The 18,440-nt window shown below is 41.1% G+C and overlaps 1 protein-coding gene across 1 annotated transcript in view; it reads right to left on the bottom strand.

The window, feature by feature from the left end:
* Positions 1-14,888, bottom strand: part of etv4 (ETS variant transcription factor 4) — a 41,024-nt gene extending 26,136 nt beyond the window's left edge. The window contains exons 1-5 of the mRNA XM_037755718.1: positions 14,816-14,888; positions 14,581-14,690; positions 13,926-14,016; positions 13,734-13,781; positions 5,334-5,387 (exon numbers count right to left, since the gene is read on the bottom strand). Of these exons, the coding sequence (XP_037611646.1) occupies positions 5,334-5,387; positions 13,734-13,781; positions 13,926-14,016; positions 14,581-14,637 (250 nt within the window). The 5' untranslated portion in view covers positions 14,638-14,690; positions 14,816-14,888. The remainder of the gene's footprint in view (positions 1-5,333; positions 5,388-13,733; positions 13,782-13,925; positions 14,017-14,580; positions 14,691-14,815) is intronic.
* Between the last annotated feature and the right edge of the window lie 3,552 nt (positions 14,889-18,440).

Genomic DNA, 18,440 nt, shown 5'->3' on the forward strand with positions numbered 1-18,440 from the left:
GTCTGTGTGTGTGTGTGTGTGTGTGTGTGTGTGTGTGTGTTCAGCAGGCCAAGTGTGTTTATGTGTGCGCATGAGTAAGTGGATGAAAGGCTGTCAAAAGAAATCATCTGTTCACGTAGGAGAAATCAACCATTACACTCATAAGCAAAACAAAACGCAGCAACAAACACGGAAGAAGTCTCGTCTCCCCGGAGCGAGCCAGTCAGCGAGCGAGCGAGCGGTATCCATGCATATATCTGGCAGGCACCTGGCTGTTTTTGCGCACTTTGTTGCATAGCAGCTGTATTTTGGAAAGCGGAGAACACAGAGCTGCATGTTTCTCTTTCGGGGGAGAGAGAGGGAGTTGGAGAGGGAGTTAGAAAGGGAGGGGCTCAGCTCAGCTCCATCGGCCCATGCTCCAAATAGGGGCCTGATTGGGCCAGTTCTGATCCAGAAAAACAACCCAAACAAGAGGAAGGCTGTGAATTCATGACAAAGCAGAACACACAGAGCCAGAGAGAGACACGCTGCTGGGAGGATCTGGTTAAAGCTGGGTTACTAGAACATTTCCTTTCTCTTGTTTCTTCCTTTGCTTGTTCCTTCTTTCTTTATGGAACCTTTTTGATTATTGATCAATCATTTAAATGAAAAACTCACTTTTTCAGTGCTTGTACACTACGGCTGGGACGATACACCTATCTCCTGATTCGATTTTATCACGATACTTGCACATTATTAACTTTTTAACTGAACTTTTTAAGCTGTCAAAGTTAACACGATAATAACGTGTTAACGGAAATTCGTTTAAACGCCACTGATTTCTTTAACACATTAATGCAACTTGCGATTTTTAGGTTGTAGCGGACTCAGTTTTTAAAGATAGAGTGAACATATGAAACTACAAAACCTAAGGAACTCATCGGTACCAACCATGTCATGCTAGCGTGTCCAGAAGGGGGCTAAATAACGCTCCAAACTTGCGCTAAATTTTGGCGAGGAAAAACTGGCATGGCCATTTTCAAAGGGGTCCCTTGACCTCTGACCTCAAGATATGTGAATGTAAATGGGTTCTATGGGTACCCACGAGTCTCCCCTTTACAGACATGCCCACTTTATGATAATCACATGCAGTTTAGGAGAAGTCATAGTCAAGTCAGCACACTGACACACTGACAGCTGTTGTTGCCTGTTGGGCTGCAGTTTGCCATGTTATGATTTGAGTATATTGTTTTATGCTAAATGCAGTACCTGTGAGGGTTTCTGGATCAATATCTGTCATTGTTTTGTGTTGTTAATTGATTTCCAATAATTAATACATACATACATTTGCATAAAACGGCATATTTGCCCACTCCAGTGTGGATAAGAGTATTAAATACTTGACAAATCTCCCTTTAAGGTACATTTTGAACAGATGTGCGATTAAATATTTGAATCGATTGACAGCCCTAATGATAGGATGAGATGTAGTTTAAGAATTGATTGTGATGGTAATGGTGAGATACAAAAGAAGGAGGCGAACTTTGAAGTTCTTTCTTTTTCTTCTTCTCTCCTTCACTTCTTTTCTTGCTTTCTCTCCTTTGCTAAACTCTCTGAAAAGCACTGTAACGGCATTCTATAGCCACAACTTCCTATATAATTACTGCAAGGCACAAAACTAAACAATCGTCCCACACAGCTCCGAAATCGCTGGATTAGTTCACATCTTGGAACACTCAATGTGTGTGTAGAGAGAGAGAGAGAGAGAGAGAGAGAGAGAGAGAGGTAGAGAGAAAAGGGAAAGGGGAGGGAGGGCGTCCAGATTTTTAAACTCGACTTAGTTTGTACAGACACAGGAAGGGAGGGAGGGGTTTGGAGTATCCACTTGGAGAGGAGGGGGTGTCAGAGAGGAGGGGGATCTGTAGTACTGTAGGGCTTTTTTATGAATGAAGAGCGAAGGAGAGCAGCGGAGAGAGAGAGAGAGGGGGAGGGAGAGGCACACTTCCTCTTACGCACGCAGGGAAGAAAATTTATGAATGGGTCACATCTCTCGAGCTGCTCCAAGTGTAAACAACATGCGAGGACAAAGAAGAACGAGCTCTCGGCGCAGGCAGCGCTCCAACGCTCCAACGCTCCAATGCTCCAACGCTCCAACGCTCCAACGCTCCAACGCTGGCCTTTTTTAGTGCTTTTAACACAAAAAACTTTAACTAGTGGCATGTTCAAACTATTTAAATGAAGTATCTGAAGCATACTTTTGACTGACAGCTCCATGAGTTTCTCCCCCGCAGGCAGTAAACAGACAAAGGAATCAGTCCCGACAGCCTAGCGTCAGCCGAGGATAACCCCCGAAGGTGCTGTCAGCGCCCAAAATGAAACATTAATCCTCATCTCCTCTTGATGAGAGCGAGATTAAAATCCTACTTTTTAAGGGGGGGAGCAACCACATTAGTCCGATAGGAAAAATATGCTGTTATCACCAATGGCTCAATTACCTTTACACACACACACACACACTGGCAGGTCAGCAAGTACATAAAAGTTGCATGTTTGCGTAACCTTCCCTCAATGGCAGCCTGCAGACAGAGCACGCTTGTTAGCTGTGAACTGAGGGAGAATGGACCAGATGAGATAGATTTACCAGATGTGCAGGTATTGCACAATCCCTCTTTTGCCCCCCCTTCCTCCTCTTCCCCAATCTAGCATTCCTACATGTCCCAGTGTTTTTAACCTCTCTTCTTCTTCTTCTGCTGTTATTGTTTTTATCTGTCTCTCCGTCTTTCCATCTCCGTTAACACCACCACACCCACACAGGTAACAACCTGACTCAGTAAACAACAATGTTTAATTTTACCAGGGCGCCGTTTTCAATGGAAGCCTCAATTATATTCCGGTCACCTGGGATTAGGGCTTTGCTTTATGCTCTTTTTTTTTTTTTTTTTATGTGCTAGTGTTTCCAAAACAGGTGAGTCACCTGTTTTTTAGAAGTACACCAGACACTCAGAGCGCCTTTCAGCTCAGTGTGGGAAGTCTTTTTATGCTTTTAATAGACCAATTGCACAATGGAGAACAAACAGGAATATATTAGGGCTGCGTGTTGACAAATATCTGGCGATACAATACGTATCATAATACAGGGGTTATGATTCAATATATTGTGATGTATTGTGATACTGTAAGCAAGGAGATATATTGCAATTTTTAGGAAAACTGTCATAGTTTATTACACGGCTGTGTTGAATACTCAATTCTGATTGGTCAATCACAGCGGTCTGTAATTTCTCTATAACAGACCGTTGCTATGTATAACAGACCGTTGTCAAAATATTGATTTCTTAAGTAAGTAGCTGTGTAATAAGCGGGATAATGTACAGCTAGCGGGTCATTGTTGTGAAATAAACCCCTTCAGGGCGATGAGAGACCCTGACGCGGGATCGCTGTACATTATCGCTTACATAAAGAACACGCCACCATATGCATATAATCTGAGTAAAGAAAGTTTACTTTTTTACGTAATCATAACAGTGGGATCTGCGTTTATCACAGTAACCCTGTAACATCCAACATCGTAGCACTACTTTGAGAAGACACATCTCTTTGCAAATGAAATAAAGTATTGACTGAGTTCATGAATATCTATATGGGTTAGGGTATAATTGTATGTATGAACATATTTGTATTTTTATATGTCTATATAAATGTATATGTATAAGTGTAGATATGGAAATGTACATGTACATATATACGCCAGTATCCATGGTATATGTAAATTAAGGTAATGTACAAACTTGAACACAGCATCCAACCTAGTTGTTATATCGCTGCCCTCCTTTTTTAATTTTAATTTTTTTTCTTCATCTAATTTTTTTCTATTTATTATTTATTTATTTATTCATTTATCTATTTATTTTTTATTTTTTATAATTTCTAATGCTGATGTTTTCTCTTTGGTTGTTTCTAAGCTCATTACTTAAAAGTTTGTTAATAAACTTTTGTAGGTACGAACTTTAATTTGTATACATGAAAACAATCTAAAAAAAAATTAAATAAAAAAAGAGTTAATCTTTGCATGTAAACTATTAATTAAAATGATATATATTAAAATATCGATTCAGTGTTTTTGAGAATCGATGCAGTATCACAAAGCATAATATCGTGATATTCAATATTTTTGATATTTTCTAACACCCCTAGAATATATATTTATATAGTCGCTTGTCAGCTTTAATTTCCCACGAATCAGAGCTGAATAGAGATGCTCGACGTGGACTATTGACTGTGATCAGCGGGGACACCGTCTGTCAACGCGGGAGTGTCTCCGTCGCGTATAAGTGAGCTGCCCGTCAAACTGAAGCCCCCGTGACCCTGCAAATCATACCCTGGTCAACCGTTAGCAGAGGCCTGACAGCTGATTGGCTGACAGGTGAAGGGGTTAAGTAGACATGACCCCTGCGTGCCCCGGGGTTCATCTGCACTTCCTGCTCCCCATTGTTGGCCAACAGACAGCGACAAACGCTGCACAGGGCATATGTGTCACCGAGGGGCCGAGCGGCGGTGACACGGAGCTGGTTAAATCACATGATGTTTACACACAAAAGACACATGGAGCTTCAGCGAGAGGAAGCGTCTTTTGACCGGCGCTGAAAGCTGTCAGTTTTACTTTTTAGGGGATGAGATTATTCTACAAGTTAACCGTTTCTTTGCTGAAGATGGAGAAGCCTGCGACGCGTTGAATGGGACAGAAAAAAAAGCTGTTTGAAGAGCGACACGTCCTCCCACCCAGATCCTGAATCGCCATTGTTAAGACACACAACAAGAAAGGGAAACTCATTCAAATAGCCGCTCAGTTGTGCAGCCCAGGAATTTGCTTTTCCATTTTACACCTTCCGACGTGCACAAAAGGGCCATCTTTGTACCTGCGCCCTGAATCATTACTTTACTGGTTTCCTGGGCCGAACCCATTCAGCTTTTCAAAGGCATGCAAATGGATGACGGCAGCACATAACGCCGGCATCCAAGCTCCCTCCATGATAACCGGCTCATTAGGCCTTCTGTTTCTGCACAGCTTTGTCTGCCAGAGAGATTACTGTAACATCAGCGAGTTACAGTATCCCCGCACTAAGCCTCTGGCGGGTTTCACAACCCAAATTTGACCGCTGGTTTCATCCTCACTCTCTCATGACATGCATACATTAGCTGGAAGGGTGAGACAGTCCATGCACAGCTCTGCATGCTGCACAAATCAATGCCGGATTGAATAAACAATAAAAAAAAAAAGAAAGAGAGATCTGATCTGTGTAATATACGGTAAGAAAATGTGATTTTTGTCATGGGCACACATTCGTTGAGAAGAAACAGAAACTGAAAGTACTCACAGTTCTCAGAATGGAAATCAGGAACAAACTGCTCGTCGCTGTCCGGAACCTGAGCTGAAATTCAAAGGAAAACCATAAATTAACATCATTACTGTACTTTTGACCAAATGTGACCTCTCTCTGTCCCTCCTTCCTTTCCTCATTCTGTCTTCTCTTGAAACCTGAGTCAGAGCCAGAGCCGGGCTTCATTCAGGCCAGCTTCACTTCATGATTTCTGCAGCATGTCAGCACTCTGCTCATCTCATAGATCAATACACAAGAACATGGAGCTCCTGAATGGCATGATGTTAACCTGCCAACTTAAGCTGAGACATTTCTGACATTTAAAGACGGACAAAAACGAGTTATCTCCTCTCACGCAGGCGCAGAACGTACGTGCTAACTGGCAGTTGGCTGTAGTCTTTGCGGTGTGTTCCTGTGCAACTTTTTGACCAAGACAAGTGACGTGAGGCGACGCAACAGGCGACGCAATAGTTCTCTAATGTCAGGTTGTTGTGTCCCCAGCTTTAAGATACCCAACTGATACCATTCAGGCCAAATGAAATGATTGGACGGGTTTATTACAGTCCTGCGACATCCAAAAATACCAGATTTAAAAAAAAAAAATTGTCAGAGCATTTGATTTATTGATTTATGTCGGGATATAAAGAGAATTCAAACAAATATAACAACAAAAAGTTTTGAAAAAGGTTATCAACTCTAGCTTTAATACATCCTATTTGAGACATGTAACCTCTTTCTTTACTACTCAAACTGTTCTGACACCGACGGTCAAGTTTTTACAACCAGCTGTTAACCGGTTTCTTTCCATTTCCACTGTAGAAATCCAGACAGACTAAACAGGCCGTTCTGGCTGAACAAGTGAGGAAATCTGTCAAGCGGTGTGACGAACCAGCTATTCGGATTGTCCCAAAGTGTTGGGGACTAACAATCTAAAGGAAGTCTGGATTTCATCTGCTGCGTAGATGAGGAATCGCTCTTATAGAGAAGCGGATAGAAACCACGGAAACCAGACTAAAATCAAGAGGAGAAGTGGGGCATTTGATCACACTACCTTTCCTGTTAAGAAACATGTCACTATATGTCATATTGGGTGCAATGCTGTGAGGCATAAATGTGTCACAGAGACGATATACAGCCGGCTCACAGTTATCTGTAAAAATAGACGAGTCAATACAGTGATACGTGTGATATCTTCATCTATAATCACTTGCAGTGGTGTACAGTTTCAGTGGCCCCGATGAGACTTTCTCTCATAATGAAACTCATCTCAGATCTAACTGAAAAAGCAGAGATGTCAGGTCCAGGTGCAGCAGAGTTAGACAGGAATCCAGTCCCATTCACAAACGTCCTTTTGGAGCTTTAGTAACACAAACTTTGGCTTCGGGAAAAGCCCAAATCATTTGACTGCCAACACCCTACCAGAGGTGAGGAGGTCAAATTCACCCACTTTTTAGTTCTCCATACCTCTGAATTAATGATCTAACCCTAAACGAAGAGCAGAACCAGGGCTAGTAACCTTTTAATCTGGCGCCACTCCAGCTCCACGAGTTTCTGAGTTTTATTTAAAGTGTTTCCATTGCTCGGGCCTCACACTTACGTCATGGTACAAGCTAACTGGTAGGGAAAAGTTGATGGCTATCATTAAATATCATGGACTCAATCAGGGGCGTAATGGGCTACAAAACAAAGTGGTACCATGTTGCGGGTACTTCAGCACCATACGTTCACTAAAAAAGGACAAAGGGAGCATAAATAATAGAATTTCCTCTTTTTTTTTTAACCTAAAATAGATCCAACGTCTCTGCAATAACCTCTCTGTAACCTCACCAAAGAGCCTAAATCCATATTTGCCAACCCTCCTGATTTTCCGTGGAGACTCCCGTATTTCATCACCCTCTCCCGGTTTCCTCCCGGTGTTATAATTCTCCCGCATTTCTCCTGATTTATGCCATACTTTCACACTTCTTTGTGTGTATAATCCCTACTGTTTCCACCCGGACAACAATAGAGGAGTCTACACTCGCGACACAGCGCAGTTTGAGCTCATGTTTAAGCTGCGCTCGCCACAGCGTGCAGCGCCCGAGTCGGGCTGTGCTCGAATCAGCGAAAAGCCGTCGTGGCGCGGTGCAAGCCGTTGGAAATAACTGATTTCAGAGCGCAGTAGTGGCATTGTCACGTTGTGTCTGAAAGGACGTTCAGTGAGTGAGAGACGGAGGGAGAAATGGAGAGAACTAAGAGAAAGAAATACTCAAGCAGGAGCAAAAATAAAAAAAGAGATGAATATTAGTTTATGCCAGAGATTCACACGTCAAGTTCACACCAGAGTGGCGAATTATTTAGTTTTCTTTCCTGGGAAATAAAGGTAAAATCAAAAGTTTAATATACAAATGTTTATTATTTTGACCCTTTTAAAATCACCAGAATGCAGGAAACAAAGTCTCTGAAACTCTTTTGGTTTTGAAATCCTCCCTTTCTTTTTAAGGTCTCAAGGTTATAAGTATGCCTAAATCTGACCCAGCATTCAACCTCGACAGCCTCGTCTGTCTCTCTTCATCCACCGTTAACGGTTTCCAGACAAAGATACGCAACACAGAAACCATAACTCACGAGACGAGAGAGAGAGCAGCAGAGACAGAGGACAAAAAGAGGAAATAAGAAATTCAAATCCACTTTCTTGTCGTCACACTCCTCCTTCCTGTACAGAGGAAACCGGATGATGGCGTTTTGGAGCATGTTCAGATAAATGACATCGATTTCTTATACAACGCCGCATCCTGTGGCTTATGCTATACCATAATAGTATTACCCCCTCTTAACTTTTCAGTCTGTCGCCCTCGGGGGGGAGAAATAAAGCTGCTGGATGAGACAGAGCAGCGGCCAATATTTAGTTCTGCAGATCCAACAATCAATCACATCCACTAGTTTCAACATGTCCAAAAGGGAACATGCTGGACCTCATAAAGAGGCAGGAGAGAAGATGAGCATCAGACATTATCTGTGTGTTCGTCTGTGCACTTTCCTGTGTGTGTGTGCATGAGCGTTTCTTGCATCTGATTTGTTTCCAGGAACACCTCGTCAGGGGCTTTGAGATGCAAGTCAGCACAAGAAGGAAAGTGTGTTTATACGAGCTCAGACGCATGTTCTCCACGATGCTTCCAGGCACCTTGAATGACTTTTTTTCCCCCCTCAGTGGGAGATCCTGGGTGGAGCCTCAGTCATATAAACCTAAAGGCCAAAATGAGACAAGATGTGACAAGCTCCTGAACTCTTGCCATTCACTGCTTCACCCTTTCTGTCTCCCTCTTGCTTCCGCTCTCCTTTGGCGAAAAGGAAAAAACTCCCTCCAGCTAACCGGCTTTTACAATCTCGGTGAATCCCTCACAACTGCAATCAGTCATGATAAGGTCTTTAATTAATGCAACAGGAAAGGAGAGGTCTTAGCCGGGGAAGCTGAAAACAAGCCAGTACTTAGGGTTAAATAACACTTTGATAAAGTTACACTTCCATCTTTCTGTCCTGCTTTTTTCCCCCTCTGTGACTCAACAATAAGCTACAGCCCAATTTGTACATATAATAATGTCTCCCTTTAAGGAGTTTATCATTTATCTTACAGTGGTATATCGTCATAAAGATTTTATCTGTTCAAAATGAACCTTAAAGGGAGATTTCATCAAGTATTTAATACTCTTATCAACATGGGAGTGGACAAATATGCTGCTTTATGCAAATGTATGTATTTATTATCAGAAATAACTCGTGGGTACCCATAAAACCCATTTTCAGCTGCATATCTGGAGGTCAGAGGTCAATGGACCCCTTTGAAAATGGCCATGCTAATTTTTCCTCGCCAAAATTTAGCGTACATTTGGAGCGTTATTTAACCTCCTTCACGACAAGCTAGTATGACATGGTTGGTACCAATGGATTCCTTAGGTTTTCTAGTTTCATATGATGCCAGTATCTTCTCTCTAGCTGCACAAGCTCTTTCCAGACACAGTGTCCTCGCTATTTTAAATCCTTCACAGGACTTGACTGATTTGATTTATGGATCATCAGATAGAGAAAACAAATAATATCCAGAGGATAACATGTTAAAGTGAAAACACTTATTTCCAACGATCCCAAGATGATCGAAGACAAAGAAAACACACAACGTAGCACAAGACGTTCTACATAAAGACTAAAACAATCCAGAAATCCAAAACCACGTCACCACAATTCAAGAGAAATTCAAAATAACTCCCAGAAACGAAAAACAAGGGCGGCTAAAATACCACTATCACTGCAAATTCCAATTTAAAACTGCTACCCTGTTCCAAAGAAAAGCCATGACTTCATATTTAAAGACTTGATGTGTAGCGGGACATGACACCAGTGTAAAAAAAAAAAAGGAACTCCTGGCTACATTTTTCACTCGAGGCTCTTTACATGAACGCACTCTGGCCCTGGTATCATAGATATGCTGAGTATGGATCCACCATTTTTTACCAGTTTCCATAGAGAATATTTCTTTGGTAGAAAGTAGTTCCAGTGAAACAGATCACTGTGATGAATAGTGAGTTAATTTTCCTACTAATGTCCAGCAAAACGTGCCAATTTCCGTTCGTTACATGCATGCAGTCTTTTGAAAATAAACTTAATAAACTTCCTTAGGTTTAGGCAAGAAAACTATTTAGTTAGGTTTAGGAAAAGATTGCGATTTGGCTTAAAATAACTCTAGAAGTGGCGTTTCTTAAGTACGTAAGTTACGTCACAAATGAGTCAATGTTGACTTCTGGTTTCACACGGGACATGAACGCCGGTCTCCCGGGCAAACGTCGGTATTTTTTGATGCGCCCATTCACCCCGACTTCCTCCCGATGCAGCATTCGCCGATATTTATATTTTTTGGTTCACGATTACGTAAATTACACACAAATTGATTTTGTGGGATTTATACGAATTACAGTGCATTACTTGTTGTAGGTATAGACATTGTTTCTGGAAAGACATACAGTATTTCTGATCAATTTTTTCAAAGTTTTGAGCACCACAAACTAAATTCTACCTCCATTATAGAGAGGTGATGGTATAAATATCAGATATCTGAGCCTGGGTAAATAAAATAAAAATACTCCATACCACTAAAAGGTAAGTGAGAACCTTTAAGGGTGACCTTTACAGTGAAATCTGTGAATACAAATAGCCTCCAACTTTGAAGCGACACCCATTGTTGCCGTTTTATGGGCTCTGGCTCTGGTCTTTGTCTGCGTGAGACGCTGGTGTGAAGTGAACTTGCTGGTTTTTGACGCTGCATGAGAAAAGGTGAGAAAGCTAACGTGCATTGTTTCCCATAAACAGTCGCTGCTGGCCGATGGGAGTGAGCTCTATTTAAATGTCTCATCTTCAGGACAGACTGACAGACAGGCAGACACAACCGCTTCCTCGGTGTCTCTGACTGGAAATCCCCGACTTCCCTGATCTGCTGTGTCCTCTGTATGACTCAAGGTCAATGTACTGGTTTTAAGTGACGTAACACTTCTCATTAACATGAGAAATTGCTACTGAAATTCTGCTTAATCCATAACAACAGAACAACACCCATACACTGTGGACTTGAGTCATGAGAACAGCATTTACATAGAATATACAGAGCTGGGCGATACGGAGAAAATATCACGATATGTTTGAGCAAATACCTCGATATCGATACAGCGACGATATTGTAGTTGGTGCTTTTACAAAATATTTACACAACGAGATTTTAATCATCAGTAATGTGGATATAATGAAGGCAAATAATAGAACAGTTAGAACAGTCTGATTACATCACTTTACTGTAATGCAGCCTTTAAAACCAGCAAGACAACACTTATTCCACATTACGATATCCAAAATCTAAGAAGATATCTAGTCTCATATCATAATATCAATATTATATCAATATAAAAGTACTCTGGTTAAGAGCTTTAACGATTAATTGATTAGTTGTTTACTATTAAGTTAATCGTTTTGAGTAATTTTTTAAGAATAAAATGTTAAAATTGTCTGATTCCAGCCTCTTAAATGTGAATATTTTCTGGTTTCTTTACTCCTCTATGACAGTAAACTGAATATCTTTGAGTTGTAGACAAAACAAGATATTTTAGGACATCATCTTGGGCTTTGAGAAACACTGATCTAGAATTTTTTTTACCATTTTCTGACATTTTATAAACCAAACAATGAAAATGATTGTTAGTTGCAGCCCTAGACGAAATATGTTTCCCTCCAGACGTATAAAAAATACTCTAGTTGGTATAAAAATGTATGTCTGATGTGTCTTTTCCACAAAAAAAGTTAAATTACTTAGTTTGAAATTCTTAATATTACATCGATAACTAAACTACAAGACGTCTCTCAGGGGTCCGCAAAATAATTTGCTATAATTTATAAAATTGTTCTGTATCATTAAAACGTGCATATGTACAGATGAAGACCATTTTCACCAATAAAACAAGCATATTGAGTCCATTACTTCCACCAATGTTAGCTTTGGACCAATAGAAACTCCGATATGATTGACACACAGTAATAATTATTTTTAAGTTGAAGCACTTACTGACAGTCAGCTTTACACTGGTGAGTTTAAACGTCTGGAGTTATTAGTGTCAGTCTTGCTACTGTTCCTTTTCTGAAAGCTTTTAAGATCAATTACTTGAAAATGTATAAATGCTTTCAAGCTGAGTCCAAATGCAAAGTGAAATTGAGATTTGTTTCTGTTTATCAATGTGAAACATGTCTGGAGTATTTAGGTTGAAACGTTTAAGAATACAAATAGTTTTAATGGCAGCTAAGAGAACAAATGGTCGTAAACATGACGTTTAATCAATGTTACGATTAAAAGAGGGTCAATTAAATGCGTTTGTGCACTGGAGCAAGTCCCCAGGAAGAGCGCCAGACTCTAAAGCAAATTTTCGTAGAGGCCAAATGGCGGTATTACAACTTTCGTGTCCGTCATGGGATGTCATTGGGCCCAAAAATACTTTTTCCCATAGACTTATTTTTAGAAAGAGACATCTGTAACTCAGCGAATATTTTTTTTTTTTGAGGTGAATCAACTTCCCAGTATGAACACTTGAAAAGCTCTTATTTAAATCATTAGGTCCTAAAAGTTGTAAAATGCTCTAATAGCTGAATCCAGAGTTATTTCTCTTCATGTGAATGAGACCCAGACCGAGCGGCTGGAAGGCGGAGTTAAAGGAAACGCTACTGCGCCTGCTCCATGGGCCCAATGGATGCGGAAGATCGCCGGATGATCCGGGTACTTTTATCACTCGGCAGTCGAGCCATTTCTGCTTCATGCTCCAACTCTCATAGGGATGAACGGGAGCCTGCCTCCGACGCTGTATCCAGTTCTCTTTATACATCCATGCACTGGAGGCTTCAACTTCCCACATCACAAGTCATGTATGCCTGCTTTAAACTCACACTTCAGGTGAGCACAAAGAAAGGTTCCTCCTCCAGCAAGTTCAAACAGCCTTCAGGTGTCAAACTCTGTACATCCTGTATGTATATACATCAGTCTGTGCAAACAAATTGACAACAAGCAGCTTTAAACAAGATCCACCAGGCTCATGTGGTTCACATTAAATGTCAAAAATATAAGTGGCGTTTCCTTTTAAAGCTCCACATCAAAGCAACTGACACAACAGAATTCACACCTCGTGGTGCAGTTTTGACTTGCAGCTTTAAGCACATTTCGACCGACTGTCCCGCCGTCGTCGCTGCCGTTGTGCTCCAAAAAAACCTGCACAGTGACTCACGGCTGGTGTTGTTTTCTCTCTCTTGACATACATTATAATTACTCTATTAGGGCTCACATCATCATTGCACTTATTGAGTCTGCTGGCTGACAATTGCCTCTGGCTGGGCCTCATTTCATCGCTATGTGCCTCTGAGTGACACAAGCCAAATAGCCTGTTTGTTTGCATTGGCCGCTGGCTGGCACGCACGCTACATGCCACATGGCCAAAATAGGACATGCTCAAAGCTAATAATGTCCCGTCTGTGTTCTCTCTGGCCTCTTTCTTTTCTTTTTTTTTTGTAGTGTTGTATGGTTTATGAGCATGTGTGTTGCATCAGACAGTTTGGGACGGCAGCTAAACTAAGGAAGTCATCAAAGTTTTAAAAATAAAAGTGCCGGACTGACAGAAAACCTTGAGTGTCCGTGGTAAATACAGAATTTGTGATATAAAAATGCTTTTCATGGATGATGTGAAAGCAAATAGAAAAGAAGAATTTGTCATTTTAGGTCTCCACCAATCTTTTCCAGACAGACACATCATCAAACCCCATTACTGTCATTAATGAAGGGGGAGAATCATCACAAGAAAAGTACAAATTAAAAGGAAAAAGCAGCCTGCAGGCACATCTCACCTTCTGTGAGCCATGTCTCCTGGAGTTGGCTTAAATCCTGGAAGAGGTCTGAAAAAAAGAAAGAGTGAATAATCAGCAACAGAAATTGATATTTAAATGCAAGTTAGTAAGCACTCAGGCTGACATTGGGTTGCCTGGAGGGGTTTCTATGATGTCAACATGTAAAGAGACCAAAAAACTGTTGGACTTTACCTTCAGATTCCTGAGGGGGTAATTCTGTGTCCATGTATTTCCTTTTCGCTGCCATCAACAGTCTATTTAGGGGCCCATTTCCATGCGACTTCTGCAAAAAACACACAGATGTTAAAGTGAGAGACTCCAGCAGGGTGTCAAAATGTTTAATGTGGCATGCAAACTGCACTTGGACACATTTAACAACAACAACAACAACAAGAAGAAGTATCATAATAATAATAATAATTTTGTAAATATTATTTTTTTATTATATTGTTTAACTTGCACCAACAAAACCAAACCTAAAGTATACCTCTTAACACCTGGCAATAAACACGATTCTGCAGCTATAGGTTGAACATGAAGCTCCTCAGAAAACTCAGTTGTGGAAAAACAAACGCGTCTGAAGAAGAAAGTGACCATTTGGCACGCTTTTACGCGCTCTCCAACTAAAGTACCCAACAGAATTAAACCAGCTTACAAACATTATTAAATGCAAAACTTGCTATGATTTAGTTTGTGAACATTTTGTGTTTAGTTTTTTAAGAGAAGTAGTTTTGTATCGCGCGCACACAGCTGCTTTGAGCCGTGCAGACGCGAGACAGAGAGAGAGACAGAGAGAGAGATAAAGAGTCTTTAAAAACAGAAAGAGAAAGAGTTCATCCATACGTACATTTGCTAAAGTGTAAGGCACTTGCTGGTCCAAATATCCATCCATCTTATAATCCATCCGTTAACCGTTTGTGGTCATTTAGGCTGAGTTTGAGTGGAGCTCCACGCAGCCTGCAGAGAGAGAGAGGAGAGCGGAGAGGAGGGAGCTGCTTGTGAATGGAGCTGCGTGGAGGCTGCATGCATAATGAGCTCCATTCACAAAAAAATGCCGAGGGGAAGTGATGGCGAGTGATTACCCAGCAGGCTGCTGCAAGCTTTACAAAGCTCGGGGTTTTTTTTTTTGTGTGTTTGTGTGACAGACAGCTCCTCACCTTGAAGTTCAGGTAAAGTTAATTTTTACACCTGGAGCAGCACTTTCTCCACGTTTTTACGCACAATATTGTGTGTTTTTTGTGGTGCTTTCTGATTTAATGTGGCTGTTTTCTAGGGCTTTACCTTGAAGTTCAGGTAAAGTTAATTTTTACACTTGAAGCAGCACTTTCTCCATGTTTTTACGCACAATATTGTGTTTTTTTGTGTGTTTTTTGTGGTGCTTTCTGATTTAATGTGGCTGTTTTCTAGGGCTTTACCTTGAAGTTCAGGTAAAGTTAATTTTTACAATTTGTAAATTTTTGGAGCAGCACTTTCTCCACGTTTTTACGCACAATATTGTGTTTTTTGTGTGTTTTAAAGGGACTATTTGTAACTTTCAGAAATGCTTGTTAACAGCGACACCTGTGGCCGTTAAGTCAACCAAAGTCAGCGTCGGCCTCGCGCTTATGCTACATAGACATGAAAAAGCAGCGTTCAAAACAGGTAGGCGACACACGTCAGCTAAAAGCACAATATCACTCTATATTTCATCTGCTTGGCAGTAATGTTAGCTGACCAGATGGAGGTCTCTCCATGAATCAATGCTGATCCTAGCGCTGAAGCAGGAAAAACGGATCGGTGCCGGGGCTGAAGCAGGAAGAGAAACATTATCATCTCCAGACTGCACCCGGAGGTAGACACCAGCACCCGGTCGGAGACGATAACGTTTCCCGCTGTGGAGCCCCGTCACTTCACAAGACACGAGAAACCTCTGTTGGTCTGGAGGAGCTGCAGCAGTTATTTCTGCACAAACGTCCACTGTACATTCACTAGATATTCTCAGAGCTACTAACTCTCCTGCAGTGTGGAGTGAGCGCGCATGCACGTCTAGAGGTGGAGCGAGACAGCGAGAACGCGCGCGGTGTGTGAGTGAACGCAAGCAGAGGAGCAGACTCCGGCAACACGCGAGCGCGCATATGCGAACACGCATGGGATCCCGACCCGGTAGATTTATACGTGTAAAAAAAGTTACAAACAGTCCCTTTAAGTGGTGCTTTCTGATTTAAAGTGGCTGTTTAGTGGTTGTTTTTATAAGACTTTACCTTGAAGTTCAGGTAAAGTTCATTTTTACACCTTAAGCAGCACTTTCTCCACGTTTTTACACACAATATTATGTTTTTTTGTGGTGCTTTCTGATTTAAAGTGGCTTTTTAGTGGCTGTCTTCTAGGGCTTTACCTTGAAGTTCAGGTAAAGTTAATTATTACACCTTAAGCAGCACTTTCTCCATATTTTTACGCACTATATTATGTTTTTTTGTGTGTTTTAAGTGGTGCTTTCTGATTTAAAGTGTTTTTTTAGTGGCTGTCTTCTAGGGCTTTTTGCCACGTCACAAACAGATGTTTTCATGGAGCCACAGCAACAAATCTAAACACTATTTCGACGTGAAATAACTTGACACACTCAGTTAAAGTGAGTTTATATAAAGAATCAGGTGACTTTTGAGGCCAGCTGTGCTGTCATTTCTGCAGCAGACATGATTTGGGGGGATAATAAGGAGACTTGCTTTTCTCTCTGGGGCCAGACGAGGCTCGTGATTGGTGCATTTCCTCTTTCAAGGGCTCGAGTTTCTTGCCTTTGTCCTGGTTGAATACACTGACTTATGAATGAAGTCTCGGCTCGCCCGTATGAGCCAATCAGAAGCCGGGTAGTCGGGATCCTAGCAACCGTGGGAGGAGCTTTGAGCAAGCAGCAGCCAATCAGCTCGAAGCAGCTTTTATACTGGATTTTCCAGTTGTTTTTCATTCACAAAAAGAGAGAGGGAAAGTTAGAGAAAAAAAAAACTTCCATTCATAAAAACCTGCCCTGGCACGAAAACATCTGACATGTTTTTCTTTTTCTGCCTGGACAAACTCAAAGAACTTTGTTTACTCCATTTCCATGTCTCCAACCCTCTACTTAAAGACACACAGTGATCACAGCCAGGAGACTACCTCTGTACATTTAAAAGTTAAGCATAAAAAAACTGACGTAAATCAGTCCAGGGATATGCATGCATGCATTCTTGTGGGTCTGAGTCTACACCACAAGAAAAAGCCACAGGATTTAAAGCTCTCTTCAGGAAGCTTTGTACACAGAATGGCAAAAACGCTCGCTGCTTATTGAAACTAAAACTGCCAAACTGAAGCCACAAAGGCTGTTTTTTGTTGGCAGCCGTGGAGACAGGAAATAAAGTTCTGATGGGATTTGAGTTTTAGTTTCAGCGGTGAACGAGATTCAGAGACGAACACGACGAGCGGTTTAAGAGCTCTTCCTCCTCCTCCTCTCTCCCCTGTTGATATCTAACTCAATCTCCATAACAGGTGATACTGTACATGTTATTTCCTGCCTAATGATATTTAGATGCACATTTAGATGTTCACAACAGGCTATAAATATTACATCAGCCCGGCTCTGTGCAGCCGGCACGGAGCAGTTTCACCACAGAGAGCAGGATTACTTTTACAGAAGTAAACATTATGGTTGTTTAGTAGTAGTTTTTATTAAATTTAAGCCACTCCGGTAACCAAGTAGGCTAAAACAGTGGTTCCCAAACCACAGTCTCACAGTGGATCTGAAGGATTAAAGGGAAAAAGAACGAGGAAAAAGTACATAAAATGTAGCTTATTTTTGGTTAAGTACTGGTTAGTTTTACCTCTTTTTGACCTAAATAAAAACCTTGAAATGAAACAAGTAGAGAGAGGAAAACCACTAACCTCTGATATACGGGGTCACGACTGGATTAAGACTTCCATCTATGAACTGAGAGATAAATGGATTTGTGCCGATGGTTAGACTTTGGTTTTCATCATCATAACCTAATTTTATCCCAGACATGAAAGCACGACTAAACATCATCCTGTTGTTACCCGTGATGACAACCCACATGTGACTTCAAAGCACGTGAATGTTGGACATGAAATTTCCTTCTTTTTTTATATGAAAATGACATTTTTAACCCCATCACTATGGACGGTGTGTGTTTATCTGTTTGGTTGATCGGTCCACCACTTTGGTCCAGACTGAAATATCTATTATACATCTATAATAACAACTATTAGATGTAGTCATACTTGCCAACCTGGAGACCTCAGACATAGGGAGGATTTCACAACCAAAGCGGGAGGTTTGGTGTGAGTTTCAGAGACTTTGTTTCCTGCATTCTGGTGACTTTTAAAGAATGAAAATAACACAATAATAAGTACACTGCAACAGTATTTTTATGTTAAATAGACCTACTTTTAATTTTACTTTTAATTCTCAACAAAGAAAACAGAATAATTTGCCCCTCTGGCGTGAGCTTGTGTGAATCTCTGGTATAAACTAAACAGTCATTAATTTTTTTGCCCCTGCTTGAGTATTTCTTTCTCTAAGTACTCTCCATTTCTCTCTCTGAATGTCTCTCACTTCGTGACGTCGTCAGTAAAAATAACTACATTTTTGGTTTCGCATGTGACACAGACGCCGGCCCCCTGGGTGAACATCCTGTTCTTGTTTGACCCCTCCACCACCTCTTCCTCCCTTCCACCCTT

The sequence above is a fragment of the Sebastes umbrosus genome, chromosome 20, assembly GCF_015220745.1.
Source record: "Sebastes umbrosus isolate fSebUmb1 chromosome 20, fSebUmb1.pri, whole genome shotgun sequence".
NCBI lineage: Eukaryota > Metazoa > Chordata > Actinopteri > Perciformes > Sebastidae > Sebastes > Sebastes umbrosus.